At 52.0% G+C, this 15,220-nt stretch overlaps 1 protein-coding gene across 1 annotated transcript in view; it reads left to right on the top strand.

Moving 5' to 3' along the window:
- The first annotated feature begins 1,592 nt into the window (after positions 1–1,592).
- The window catches only part of TOX2 (TOX high mobility group box family member 2), a 101,142-nt gene continuing 87,514 nt past the window's right edge, over positions 1,593–15,220 (top strand). Inside the window, exon 1 of the mRNA XM_044263006.1 lies at positions 1,593–1,718. Coding sequence (XP_044118941.1) covers positions 1,593–1,718 — 126 coding nt within the window. The remainder of the gene's footprint in view (positions 1,719–15,220) is intronic.

The following is a 15,220-nucleotide window of genomic DNA, read 5'->3' as shown; positions in this document are numbered from 1 at the left end:
AAAAACCATCGAAACAAATAGGCAGAAATCGTTGGCAGAAGTGGTGTGCTATGAGGAGAGTAACTCAGTGCAGGTGACTCAAAGGATCCCTCTCTGGGGAGGAAGGAGATCTCCAAGCAGGATGTGAAGGTTGTGAAGTCGGTTGTGTGAGGGTCTGGGCGAGCGCAATCCAGGCAGAGGGAACAGCATGGGAGGGGTGCAGAGGCATGGGCACAAGACTCTTCCTCTCTGGAGCCCATTCTGATCCCTCCACCCCTCCTCATGCAGAGGGCTGGGTGTCGGTCCCCTTTGTCAACATTTGTTACCCAGGTCCTTCTCCTTGTCACTTAGTTTGCTATTGTATAAGTATTCGATAATGAGATGATTCCCAGAACTCCTGTCACTGATTCCTGGACGTGCTCAGCTCTGTGAGCCTTCCTCAGCAGCCTCTGGTGTTTCTGAAACATTTAATTTCCAAATTGAACCAAATTGAAATTGGTTTAACAGCGCCTGGCACAGTCTATGGCACTTAATAGGTACCGTCGTCCTTGTTTTATAGATGAAGAAACCAAGGCTCAGAGAAGGTAACCGTTCCAGCAGGCACAGGCAGGATTTGAACCCAGTTCTGTCTTATTCCAGCGTCCACATTCTTCAGGGAGCCCTAAGTTAAACTGCACCTCTGTGAAAGCTACCGGGACTACAGGGTTCCATAGTGCCTCCGGCCAGCCCTGTCCCAACCTGACCCAGCCTTGGCGTGGGTGACCTTGGCCCTTGGTCTGCTGGTGTCAGTGGAGTGGAAGGAACCAGGGAGACTTTTATGTTTTTGTTTTAAATTCCAAAAGTCATACATGCTTGTGGAAGAGATAAAAAGAAGAAAAGAAAAGAAGACAAAGAAGAGAAAAGTAGCAAATGAAAATACCCCCTTCTCCTACTCTGCAAGGTGACCACCGTTCACAGTTTTGCATGTTTGACAGTGCCTGTCCAAATACACACACACACACACACACAGTTAACTGTTTTTATAAAAATGGGATCCCATCCTTGACTTTTTCTCCCAACCATTCCCAAGTCAGCACCTGCAGACCTTCCTCATTCCATCATATTCCACAGAATGGCTACATTTTAATCTATTTACCCCTAGACATTGAGCATGGCCCTTGTTCTTGTCTGTAATGAGCAACATCTGTGGGCATGCACCGTGCACACCAGAACAGGGATGTCTGCAGGAAGGATGCTCAGGAGTCTGATTGCCAGATGAAATGGCATGCAACGTTCCCATGTTGACAGGTGCTGCCAGGCTGCCTTCCAGAAGCCTTTCCAGCTCAATACCTGCTCCCAAGGCAGTGTGCGTGAGAGGGGAAAGCTGCCTCCCCTTCCGCTCTGGGAGACCTGGTGTGGAGACCGCTGCCAGGAGCTCCGCGCACTCAGGCCCAGATTGGGATAGGAGATGGATTTTGATAAAAGAGGTTAAATAACAGGTTTTTCCATTTCACCTTATAGGAATGGGATGGGGGGCGGGGGTGCTGGGCCTTCAGCCAATAGAGGACCAAGACTTGTCAGGAGGGCTTATAAAGCTTGCTATTTCTGGCATTTTTTCTCTTTCTCTGCTGATTATGCAGCAGAATCGCACAGAGGCTGTCGCGGGCGCGTTCTCTCGCTGCCAGGGCTTCTGTGGAATGAGACTCGGGCTCCTTCTACTTGCAAGACGCTGGTGCATTGCAGGTGTGTTTCAGCAGAAGGTAAGCAGCGGGTGCCGTCACCTCCTGCGGTGGAGGTGGTCAGGCCGTTGCTGCGGGGTGCAGACAGACGGTGCCTGGCCGGGGTAGGGGGGGTCGGTGGCAGGCCGGGACCTGGACTGGTGCTTGTCACCTTGTGGAATGAAGATGTCCTGGAAGGTCCAGGAGGCCTGTGGTTGGCAGCTCCTTCTTGAAAAGGAATTTTGAAAGTGGCTGGGATTGGCCCCTGGAGGGGCAGGTCTTGGCAAACTGAGCATCATAGGTGCCCAGCTTATTCCGGAAGCATTTGTCCATCCATCCATCCATCCATCCATCCAGCACCCCCTGCAGTGGGCCTGGCCACGTGTGGTTGGGAGGGTCTGCCCAGTTCAGACCAGAAACAAGGATGGGGTAGTACAGGGTATGGCAAGAGCCCAGAAGATACCTAGGATGAGGAGCAGGAAGGGCTTTTCAAGGCAGGGAGGAGGGGGGAGGAGTGGCTGGGGCTGCCAGGAACAAAGTTGGAGCTACCTCCTTCCATTGGGTTTTGGAGTTTGTGGAACCAATGAAACTTCCTCCCCAAATTTGCAAGGATCACCTTTTCCTTTTGACCATTAAGAATCTTGGAAAAATACCCAGCTGGGATCTCCAGTTGCCCTCGTGTTGTAAAAGCAAGACCAGCCAAAGAGGAAGGAGGACGTTGTCACAGATTGAAGGGCAAACACATACACACATAACAGGTGACAGAGATTCTGAGTGCAGAAACCGAACATTGATGGCATGTTCTAGCTGTCGCTGGGGAGATGGTCTTTGTGGAGGGAGTTGGCTGAGTTGGGGGTGGGGCTGGTTGCAAGTGATGGGGGGCTACACCCCGCTGAGCGGGAGGCCTGACCTCTTCTGGTGCTCTGATTCATCACGGCCATTGTTGAAAAACTGGCTTTGTGCACCTGTGTCCCAGAAATGGAAACCACCCTCAAATGCCTGCTTTCCCTTGCTGGAAATGTCCCAGATGACCTAAGAGAGACCAAGAAACAGGAGTGTCTGTGGCCCCTGCGTGATCTCCACTTTTTGCATGCTGGATCAAAGGCAAGAAGCCACAAGCCCTTGGTCTGCTGGGGAAGGCTTTGGAGCCAATCAGCCGCTAAGGAAATGGCCATCGAGAGCCTCCTGTGTTCCAGAGGCTGGGTTAGGTACTCAGCTCTGCTACAAATACAGTCTGCCACATAAGGCAAGTTTCTTGAGCCTTGCGAGTCTCAGTCTCCTTTTCCATAAAATGGGGACACGGATACTTCCTTCCCTGCATTGCGGTGATTGTGTAGTACGTGCCCACACACGCCGCCTAGTACTTTGCCTTATATGCGGTAGGACCTCCATAAATGTTGAGTGAGTGAATCAACAAATGCTCCAGACCCTTAGCTCTACTTTGGAGAACTTCATGGCTAACATTGTGTGTGTGTGTCTGTATGTGTGCACGTGCACAGATGTGCCCGTGTGGGCATAGGACTGGGTAACTCTCCCCCTTGTGCTGATAGCTAGACTGTGTTCTGGTTCCCTTCTTAGGGACCTTGGATTCAGAGCCGCATTCTGCTACATAGCCCTGTCTGGTACCCATTTCTCTGTGTCTCTGATTATATATCCATGGACCCCTGACTGGGAGAGGAGTTAATTACAGGGACTTTATGGCTGTCTTGAAACAGAACTGACTCTTATTTTTAACGCTTCTTGAAGAGCTTTCTGAATACTAGCATTGTATTGGGGGGTCTCAGGACAGCAGCCAGCCAGTAAGCCAGGACTAGCTGAGAGCCCAGGATCAGAGAAATGCTTTGGAAGGGAGGTAGGAGTGGTCCAAGAAGGGAGGATGTGGCTGGAGTATCGCCGTCCCTGAATCCCTCTGGGCCTGGAGAACAGATGCTGAACCCAGACTTAGAATCCTGGTTCTGCCTCCTGTTTGCTGTGTGGTTTCTGGCAGGTCAGTTTACCTCTCTGAGTCAGTTTCCTTACTTATAAAATGGCAAATTATTAGAACTAAATGGGACTGGATATCTAAGGCACTGTGTGGTGCTCAGTGATTAAAAATACTTTCCCCTCTTAGGGAAGGGTCCTGGGAGCCCTTGACTGGGGTGCAGGGTATCTGCTGCCTCATAGAGTCTGACACGCAGCAGACACCTAATGAATATTTATGGGAGGATGAAGGGGCCCAGGGAATGGGAAGCCAGAGTTCTATGTTTATATCCTTGCGTGTAATTGCTTTGTGATCGTGGGTAAGTTTCTTTGCCTTCTGATTCCCTTAGAAAAATAGTTGAGGCTGGTCCTACTAACCCCTACTCTTCATTCCACGTTGGAAATCAGGGCTGTCTGTGGGACCTTCGGTGGACGGTGAGCTTCAGCTTTGGAATTAATTTCCCTTCTGTGATTAGTGGCACTTGTGATGACTCTCTCCCTCCTGCTGCCTCCTGTGTTCGCAAACCAGTAATTAATGAAATGGAGAGCAGAGGCAGGGATGCGAGGTTTCCTGAGGAGGCAACTGGAGCACAGTTGACGCTCCCTCTGTGACCCCTGCTGTGATTGCCTCAGGGAGTCCGAGGGCTGTCCGGGAGTCACCATCTTTGTCCAGCCAGGGGGCCTGGCAAGTACTCACATGTGTGGATCACAAAGGAAGCCCTGAAATACCGTAGATGGGAAGAGATTTCTCCAGCTTCTCCCAGACCCTGGGGGGACATTTTCCAGGGAGGGTGTGGGGGCCTCCTGCTTTTGGGTATCTGTTGAAATGGCCATTGATACAGGAATCAGGTGGGCCTAGATTTGCAGGCTTCCTTCTCTTGATTTCTGGCTGAGACTTTAGGCCACGTACTCCTTCTCTCTGGGTCTTACTTGCTGGGCAGAACAATTGAGGCCATGGGGGCAGCAGCCTCTTGTGAATGGGGGAATGGCATAGAAAAGCCTCTTTGGTTTGCACATCCTTGCCCCAGAGGGCTCATCTGAAGGAGACGGTGACTCTAAATGGTCCCTGTCTTGATTCATTGGCTCCCACCACCCAGACACGCCCTCCCTTGTCATGCCCATCTTGGTAAACACCGGGACTGCCCACTCCTCAGCTTACATCATCCCCGGCCCTTCTCTCGGCCTCACTCTCGGCCCTGACAGCTGCACCTGCAGGGTACAGCACCCCCTCCCCACGTCACTACTACCTGCCTGATTGCTTGGGTGATCCACGAGCCTCCCGCTCAGGCCTCCCTGTCTCCACCTCCCGTGTAGAGTTGGCTCTCCGCACACAGCTAGCAGGATCTCTGTGAACCACTCCCCTGCTGAAAGCCTTTTGTTGGATGGTTGCTTGTAACCTGTTGGATCTGTTCTGATACCCTTAATGTGGCCACTTGGGGGGCTGGGGCACCTGTCTGATCTCCTTTTTTTGCAGTCAGCAGCTAGCTTCTGCCTCCTCCCTCCCAGGCAGAATTACCACTTTCTGAACCCCCCCCACCACCACTAACCACCTGTGGTGCTTCTGGATTTTATACATGCAGACCTTTTTGTCCAGAATGTTTCCTTTACCCCTTGAACTCCTGCTCATTCTCGCAGACAGACCTGTGGCCTCACTGCTTTCCAGAGACTTGCTCTGATTGCTGACTCCTCCCTCCCCCAGCGGTCTGGACCAGGGACCCTTCCCTGCAACCGCCCCACCGCAGTCCTCCCCATCAGTGCTACGATGCTCTGAGTGGACGGACGCCGGGTGTGTCGCCGGGTGTGAGGCACCTTTACGCTCATGCTCTCTGGAAGGACAGATACCACAGAGCAGCTGCTTGGGAAACATCAGTTTAGGTGCCAAAGCCAATAACGCCTTACTCATTAAGGGCTTTCTGACCTTAGAATCCTCAGCCTGTGGTTTGATCCGGCTGGTCACCCTGGATAAGCCATCTAACCTCTCTGATGTTGGAGGATCTTGAGGACAGACAAGAGAATACACACAACAGATTTCCTCTTCTTTCCCACCTGCTGGACAGTAAATATCCCCAAAGACACTTGGAACATTTAAATGGCTGAGCAGAGCAAACCCAAAGAGGGGCCAGGCCCAGCGGCCCCCAGTGCCGTGCACAGAGGAGCCCTGCACAGAACCTCAAACACAAGCAAAAATAGCACCCACTGAGGCAACCTGCATTGCAGAAGCCACAGGAAGAAGCCGCAGGCCGAGCGGATGTCAGCCGCTCTGAGGCCCCACGGAGGCTCGGATGTGTCGAGCTATTGCAGCCCTCACGCCTGCCCTTACTGGCTCCTCTGACCACAGCCATCAGATAAGGCTGTGGAAAAAAAGGCTGGCTTCCTCTCTCTGGGGAGGAGTAATCTCAGTGCCATCTGTGGGGCACACTCCATCCTCTGTCGCTTCTCTGGTTTCTCTCCACACCTCCCCCCCCCCCCCGCAACAACCCCCTGCTCGCTCTGCCTGCCCTACTGGTCTTCACCCGCATAGCCCGACCTTCGGGCCTTTGCACGGGCTGTTCTCCACCCATCCCCCATACTTGCCTGGCTTAGTCTCTTCCCTCTTTCCAGTTTACCCAACCGCCCCTTTCTCAGTGAGGCCTGCCTTGACTACCCTGTTTAATTTTGCATACACTCCACCCTGGTGTTCCTGATTCATCTCACCTGCTCATCTTTTTCTCCTTTCCGTAATTTTTACAACCTTCTACATACTGTGTAAGTGGCTTACTTACCAGACTGAATGTTTGTTTTCTGTCTTCAAAGCAAGAGGCAGGCTCCAAGGATCTTCGGTCCCAGAAAAGTGCCTGGTGCCCCTGAGGAGCCAATACATAGTCTTTCAGGAAATTAATGTATGAGTGAGGGGGTAAGAACTAGTCCCGCAATCAGAAGAGGGTCAGGCGGGATGTGTTTGGATTCTTGTTTTATGTGCACATTCACTCACACTCACACTCACGCGTGTGCTCACACAGACGCCCTCAGCCATTTTTGGAGCCTCTCCATGTTCAAGACAGGGTTGGCCTGGGGTAGGTGCTCATCCAATGCTCATAGGAAGGAGGCAGGGGACTGACAGCAGGGCCAGTGGGAAGGAGGCCTTGTGCTTTAGGGAATGGACCTTGCTTGGCACATCTAGGAGTGGTTCAGCTGGCAGGAGAGGAGAGGTCCCGTGGGAGATGATGAGGCATGGGGCTGGAGAAGGTGGCAGAAGTCAGGTCAAGCGGGACCACAGAACCCAGGGAAAGAGGTGGGAGCCTTTGAAGGATTTTAACCAGGGGAATGATTTATGGATGATTTAGGACTGGGTTCTCCTGGTTTGTGATTCGGTAGGAAAATCCAGTCTTTGTTCTAAGTCAGCTATATGCCAGACACCCTTGGCTGTGCTTTTTATGAGGTTTCTCATGAGCCCATGGTGGAGATGAGAAAATTGAGACTCAAGGGAAGGAGCCTCACAGAGTCCATCCTCCCCCTGTGACAGCCTGCGTCATCTTTTATAATGCAAATCAGAGCATGTTACTCCTTTTCAAGTACTCTCCAAGGGCTTCCCATTTGGGATAAAATCCAAATCCCTACTATGGCCCCAGGATTTCACCTGCTTCGGCCTGTGCTGACCACTCTAATCTCAACCTTGTTCCTCCTCTGTGCTCTCGCCACGTTATTCCTCCCCCGTGTGACACTGACTGCTTTCTGCTTGCTCACCCCATGGACTCTGCACTTGATAATCCCTCTGCCCACAGGGCTTCTTGTGTGGCAGCCTCCTCCTCCTCCTCCTGTAAGGCTCCCCCAGTTTAACCCGAGAGAGAGAGAGCTTTTCAAGTCTTTCCATTTTCTATCTTTGTAGTTCACCTGTTTGCTTCATGGCATTTATCGTGATTGTAAGACATGTTTGTGTGTTTGTTGCCTGCCTCCTCCCGTGGGCTCTGAGGTCTGTGGGGGCGGGGACTGTGTCTGCGGAGGACGCAGGGAGCTCTGGACCTGTGTGGCCTGGATAGCTACATGCCCCTGGACCTGTGTGAGGAGACAAACACGCCCTCCACCCCTGCCCCAAGGAGGTGCTCCTTGATTCCCGCTGCACCTGAGATCTTGACCCCACTCCCAGTGCTGCCCACATTCCCCATAATGCTCTATGCTCTGCCTGGCATTCCAACTGCCTGGAGAATCCATGAATACATGTGGAAAGATGTCAGCTCTGGGCTCAACTCTCAGTTCAGCCACCTAAGAGCTGTGAGACCTTGAGCAGTTTCCTTTACCTTTCTGAGCCTCACTTTGCTCATCTGTAAAATGGGCACACCGAGGGACGGTCTGTCAACAAGGGCCCAACACTTGTGTGCTCTAAACTCCCTTATCTGAAATCCAAAAAGCTCGGCCACCAAACGTTGATTTGTAAATATGCCGCAAACTCATTTGGTCCCAGAACCTGGTCTGAACTGACACAAATATCTCCGTAATTTTTACTTAACCCACTTATGTGTATATTTATAGAATTCACTGCGGGATTATGAATGTGTTTTACTGCACCTGTTGCTCCAGACCCCTACTGAAGGTACCGTGTGATTTGTGGGATTATCACTTCCTCTTCAGAATCCAAACGAATTCCAAATTCTGAAATCCTGTGAGTTCTGGCTGAGGAGCTTGAACCTGTATATGAGAGCTGGCAGACCTTCTTGGGGCATGGGAGGGCTTGGGGGGCCTCTGAAAGCTGTCACTGTGCCAGAAACCTCTTGTTTCCTCTTGGTTTCTTGGCAGCCAGTGTCTTTTTAGTTGCTTGGGGTTAAGTGGGGTTTTGTTTGCTCGGGGGCAGAGGTTATAGCTTGGGCAGGGTGAACTCAGGTGCTCAAGCATTTCTGGTTTGAATTGAAAAGGGGAAATTTTTTCTTATGAATCATCAGAAAAAGAAATCAGGAGGAAGTGTGTGACCAAGGAGAGGAAATTAGGGTTTGCAAACTGCGTGAGTCACCCCCTTTCTGACTCCTGGGTGATCCCTTGCTCTTGGCAGTTTTCATTCATCTCCGAGACTCTAGGTTCCATAGTTTGGGAAACACGCTGGGGACTGCCGTGATTTTCTTCTGGCTCCAGCCCCGCTTCCCTTTCTAGCCGTCAACATAAATGTCTCTTTTTGAATCTCTGCCACACCAGTTTACTTAGTATCGCTCCATCAAATGTTTCTTCTGTGTCCCGGCTCTGCACAGAGTCCCGCTTCCTGGTCCCCACCCTGCTGATCGTCATAGCAGCTTCTGCCTGGCTCCCTGGACAAGCCTCAGTCTTACCTTTTCCAGTCCATTCTCTGTCCTGAGGCCGGAGGCTGGCTTTCTAAAATGCAGCTCCCACAGAGGGTTTCAGCTGCCGAGTGTAGCCCTGGAAGCCCCATCAGGAGGAGGTCCTGTTTGCCTGGCATTTCAGCTCTCCCTGACTCCCTGCTGGGTGCATGGGCCTCCTCTCCAGCTCCCCAACCTTGCTGGGGGCTGTTCCCATGCTCGCTCCCTTCCATCCGGTGCCTTCTCTCATCACCTGGCTAAGTATGCTCTTCCTGCCGGGAGAAGCCGTCTCTCTGTGCAGTCTTTTTTTTTTTTTTTTTTTTTTTAATATTTTATTTATTTATTTAACAAACAGATCACAAGTAGGCAGAGAGGCAGGCAGAGAGAAAGAGGGGTAAGCAGGCTCCCCACTGAGCAGAGAGCCTGATGCGGGGCTCGATCCCAGGACCCTGAGATCATGACCCGAGCCGAAGGCAGAGGCTTAACCCACTGAGCCACCCAGGTGCCCCTCTGTGCAATCTTTTTACACAGCCATCTACGCTCCCATGAACCCTGGCTCCCAGTATGCCTATCATCTGCATTACAGTTCCTACCCTTGCCCCCCTCAGTACACCACAAGCTCAGGAGGACAAAGACTGTGTCCCACCCACTGCTGGTACCATCTCCAGCTCAGAACAGAAGATCGTTTTAAGCAAGACTAGGTGTACTGGAGACAAAGGGGCACCCCCTCAAAGTGATGAGGGGGTGACTCCTGAGGCAGGAGACAGGGGTCTTGGATTTTCCACTACCCTGCTCCCCGCTGGCTGTCTGCCTTGGGAGTGGCTGCCATATTGCTTTCCAGTAGGCTGGAAACTGTTTTCCTTGTCAGCGCTGGCATGAAATATCCCTTTCATTATAGTAGGTGTGTTTCACGTACATTTCTCCCCCGTCATCGAATCAAATGTACATTTTCCCTGTATATTTGTTTCTTGGTAGATTGCCTCTTGCCTGGCTTTCCTGTTTGTGTCCTGTGTCCTTTTGTCTATTGGCATCTTGCTGTCTCTTTAATTTGACTGAAATGTTTCTACATCGTATATATTAACTGTCTCATAGTCGGTGCTGATATTTTCTTAGTCTGATGTCCTTTTCATTTTGGTTTTATTATGCTTCCTTCTACAGAAGATATTAATGCATATATATTTGAATCTGTCAATCTCCCTTCCTCTGTGATTGCTTCAAGGGCTGAGGAAGTTATCCTGCTGCCATAGATCTGATAAACATTCTGTTCTGTTTTCTGCTATTTCCCTATAACATGACTTTTTATATTTAACTCTTTAATCTGTTTAGAGTGCGTTTTGGTCTGTGGCTTGCACTGGGAATCTAGGTAAGTGTTCCTAAAGAGGAACAGGATAACCCCGTCATCCCCATTCTGTTTTTGTCTTTTAAAAAAAATAATAATAATTGGTCTTTGTCTCTTTGTTTCCAAAAAAGAGAGAAAAAATAGAATAGTAGTTATGAGGGTGAAACTTGGCCCAGTGAAGATTCTGGCTTTGCCACTTTCTGGCTGTATGACCTTGAGCAGTTGCTGAAATTGTACCATGCATTTTCTCCTCCGTAAAGTGGGTCGATATCTCCCTCAGAAGCTCGAGTGAATACTGTATGGAAAGCATGTCCCGTGTACCCGGCATATCGTTATGTGCCCTCCTTCACCGTACGTGTTCATACAGAGCCGGGTCGAATTCTGCGCTTTCTTTTCAGTTGCACTGATTTTAAGTTCTTCTCTGATGTCACTGTCACACTCCTCTGGCTGTTGGCCACACGGGGAGTTTTAGTCTCTGGCCAAACAAGGCACCCGCCATTACTCTTCTTTTAGGAACATTGCTGTAAAACTCCCCCCTCCTTTTTTTTGTTTTAGTGCATGTTGATTCTTCCCACCCACTCTGCACTGCAGCCCCCCTCAATGGTTTATAGACATTCCACCCCAGTTGTGCACACACACCCCGGTTTTTCTTACCCTCTGCTCACTCTGCTCCCTCTACCTAACAGATGTGCATCAGCTGCTCTCACCTGGCTTATCTCCCCTTAGTGCCTTGTCACCCCCGGTGTCATCAAGTGCTGGTGCCCATATTCCCTCTGGACCCCAGGCTTCCCTGGAGATCATTCGTGTCCAGTTCTCAGAGCCTGGCACATGGCTGGGTACAGCACAGGTACCCAGGTCAGAGATTAGGGAAGGTGGGCTGGTCCCCATGACCTTCAGCTTTGATGGCAAGTGGGCTAACTCTGGCTTCTTTTGGACACCCAGGCTCAGGGGACCTAGCAGTGTGGCGGTGGTGACCCTCAGCATGCTGTTGCTGATCCCTGTGGGTCACCTCACAGCCCGGGCCTCAGTTTCCACCATGGGATAATGAGAGGGTCTCCGAGTCTCCCGACTTCTCTTACCCTGGGTGGCTCTGAAGTGAAGATGCGGTAGAAGAACTCACTGGCCTGTGCTGAGCCTCAGAGTGTAGGCTGTTCTCTCTCTCGGTTTTCTGGGGGAAAAGGTCTGTTAGGACCAAGGTTCTTCCATTGGTCTCCCGGCCCCTGTGCGCAGGGTCCTCACGGGGAGCCCAGACTTGGGGAGTAGAGGTTCGATGATCAAGAACAGAGGGCTGGAGGGCGGGAATCCACCTGATGCAGTGAGGCGGCACACCCAACCCGCCGGTTCAATTCCCATTTCTGGGGGGCGGGGTCCGAAGATCCCGGGCGAGGCCCTTGCCTTGGCCCCATGGCCGCACTGGACATGAGCGAGCCCAGGTCTGCGGGCTTCCAGAGCCGTGGCGAGCCAGTGTTCCCCCAGCTCCCAAGTCCAAAGGCTGGTTTTAAGGCAGCACTTAACAATACAGCAGCAGTGTTTACATACATTATTTCCTGTGTTATCTGGCACTGACAGAAGGAAGTGAACTTGGTACTTTGTCTGTGTTAGGTTTTGGGGTTAGATGCCTAAATGCCAAGTTCATGTGACCTAGAAAACCTTTCTAGGTCAAATTGCTATTTCAAAAGATTTTTTTTTCTCCCCCCCCCCTTTTTTTTAACCGACCCACGACTGAACGCTGTCGTTGACATATTTCCCTTCCAACAATGCAAGCCCTTTGTGGCATGATTGAGGGCTTGTTTTGTAGCGCTGGGAGAAAATATCTCCCAAATCATCTGCTGCTCATTGTCTCTGGCACTTGCTCACCCCACCCCCCACCCTGTGCCACAATCCCACCGGACGCTCCCTCATGTGGCCCTGGGTTAATTGTCTTTGGCAAGGATCGGTTTGGGGACGTTTATCCAACCGCGGAGGATAGATCATTGTCAAGCATGAATCCTCGCCGTCCCAGCAACCTGAGGCTCTCCACCACTGACCGCAGTCTCTGGGGAGGCGGCGGGAACTGGACAGCTCCGCAGCTCTGCAGGGTAGAGGGTCAGACCGCAGACATGGGGGAGTCGTTAGAACCTCGACCCTGCCGATGGGCTTCTGGGTTTGAGTCCTGACTCTGCCCCCTACCAGCTGGGTAGCCTTGGGCAAGACTCTTCACCTCAGTTTCCTCATCTGTAAAATGGGAGCCTGAGTAGTAGTAACTTACCTCAGGGTTATTGAGAAGATTCTGTGAGTGAAAATTTACAGATCAGCTAAAGGAGAGCCTGGCTTATGCAAGCACGGTGTAGATGTTGCACCGATTAGTTGAAATGAAAACAACGATCATAGCGGTAGTGGATGCTCTTGTGTCACAGGATCCCTCCTCACCTGAGACGCTCATCCTGCCAGCTAGTCAGAGTGTTAGCTGCTGTTGTCTGGCTGCTGAGCCTCCTGGGTCTTGCCTTTGGTGGAAGGAGGGGGCCTTTCCCAAGGTTAGCCCCTTCCACCAGGGCAGCCTGGGTCCCATGGCCGGGAATGCAGTGGCTCCTTGCCTTAGTCCGGGACATGGCTCCAGAGCTGTCCTGTGGACAGGCTACCGTCTCTGGTGTGACTGCATCACGGCTCACCTTGTCCCTCTGCCCCTCCTGCCTTCCGCCTTTCCTGGAGTGCCCACCCCCATCCCCCACCCAGTGAACTTCCCACCTTCACTCTCAGAGCCTGTTCCCAGGACCCTGCCCTAAAACCACAGGGAGCCTCCACATGCTGAATAGATCTTGACAGCCATTTTAAAACACATCTATCTCACTTGCTTGCATTTCCAGAACCTTTTGGAGGAGCAGCCTTGGGGGTTCTGCACCATCTCCGTCCCCTCCTCTCTGGGTGCGCACCATTTGTGCACCATGGATGTGCTCGGCAAACTCCCCCTGCTCTGTAGGGTCGTGGTAGAACATTTGAAGTGGGGGTTGGTGATTTCAGGACCCTCCTCTGGTGAGAAGAGGAAGGTCTAATTCTGGAACAAACAGCAAAACTTCAAACTGACCAAACGGGGGTGCCCGGGTGACTCAGTCAGTTAAGTATCCAATTCTTGGTTTTGGCTCAGGATGTGATCTCATGGGTCATGGGATCGAGCCCTGCACCAGGCTCTGCACTCAGCGCGGAGTCTTCTTGAGTTTCTCTCTCCCTCTCCCCCTGGCCCTCCCCCTGCTCACACTCACTCTCTCTCTAAAAACAAATAAATAATCTTAAAAAACAAAAACAAAAACCAAAAAACCCAACCCTGAGCAAGCGGCTGAAGGGCTCAAGAGAGCCTCATCCATTCAACCCCTTCATGTACAAAAAGGAAGGTGAGGCCCGGAGAGAGGAAAGTCTTGTTGAAGGCCACAGAGTGAACAGGTACTTCTGCTTTTCCCCCCAGAGGAGAGAGCGCTTTGGGGAAACAGCGGGACACGGTGATCTGAGGAGTCAGACAATAAATGCTTTCGGGGTGCCCCCCAAGCAGAGGGGCAGCTCTCATCAGGGGCTTCCTGGAGGGGGCAGCATGGAAAGAAAGGGAAGAGAAGGGAGGTACAGGAGGGGAGTCCGAGTGAGGGACAGGAGGCCACCACGAGAGTTGGGTTGGCAGAGGGCAGGTTCTCAAGTTCTTTCCAAGACTTTGCCCTAGTGGCAAGGATGGGGCCTGAAGAGAAGGTCCTGGGCAGAACCAGACAGGAGCCTTGTGTTTCCTGACCCACACTGGCCCCTCCCTGCCGAACCAGGTCTCTGCTCAGGACTAAACAAGTGAACAGATGAGGGAAGGGAAGATTGTGCTGGAGAAGGACTGCTTCACTGCCGTGGTGGTGGTGGGGGCGGTGGGAGCAGGAACAAGCCGCAGGCTTTGAAGACACCAGCTCCTGGTGGGGGAGGGCTTATGGCTGGGAATGTAGGTCCCTGTCCTCCCTCCTCCCACCCCAGAGAGGCCCATTGGCGCCAGCTGAGATGAAACCGTGGCTACACTAGGGATGCAGGTGGGACCAGCGGAGAACACACATGCTGGCATCCCCTGCCGCAGAAGCGAGGCGGCCGGCAAAGCCTGCGCCAGATCTGATGCGGTCCTCGCCCTGCTCCTGGGCAGTCTCACTGGACCACACCCTGACCCACTTCCCGGCCCGCTCCCTCCAGCCCAGGCTGCGTCTGCAGCCCCCTTGGAAACATTCCCCCTCGCAGCGGCCAAATGAAAATGTTTGTTGAAAACAACATGTGCATAATTAAAGCTTAATGAGCGCTTGTCTGTTTGGAATGTGCAATTAGATTTATAATCGGGGATGGGAGCGAGCTCCAAATGGCTTTAAATGGAGCTGAGAGAGAGGATAATTTTTGCCATAAATCTGCGGTAGTGTTGGAGGGTACGTAAGCTGCTACTGGCCTGCCAGGCCGCCCTGCTCTGCCCACTGGGCTACCCTGCCCATCAGCTCCTCTTGGCAGCTGCAGCTGGCTAATGGCCTGTGTGGGACTCACCAGGGGTGTTTGAGGTGGTTCTGCTCTGGGTTGGAGCAGGAGCTCACCCAAGCTGTGTGATCAGAGCTCACTATGGGGAGATGAGGGTTGGGGCCAGGTGCAGCTACCCTGTTGTGTGTGGGGCCCTTGGTGGACAAAGAGTCTGCATGATCCCTGTGTCCCCTCTGGGCTGGGAAGTGTTCTCTGCTGCATCCCAGTACCTAGAACTCAAGTAACATCTGTCCAGTGAGTGGTGTGTCTCTGCACCAACCTCTCGCCTTGAACAAATCACTCCCCCTCTGTGCGCCTTGGTTTCCCCATATCTATCAGAGAGAATTCTTCTTTTCCCCAGGGACCGCATCTCAACCAGTGCTCTCCTGTAGAAATAGAAAGCAGACCACATATGTAACTTTAAATTCTCTAGCAGCCATGTTAAAAAAAGTAAAAAGAAGAAACAGGTGACATTAATTTTT

This window comes from Neovison vison, chromosome 8 (assembly GCF_020171115.1).
Source record: "Neovison vison isolate M4711 chromosome 8, ASM_NN_V1, whole genome shotgun sequence".
NCBI lineage: Eukaryota > Metazoa > Chordata > Mammalia > Carnivora > Mustelidae > Neogale > Neogale vison.
This window is presented reverse-complemented; position numbering and strand designations above follow the sequence as displayed.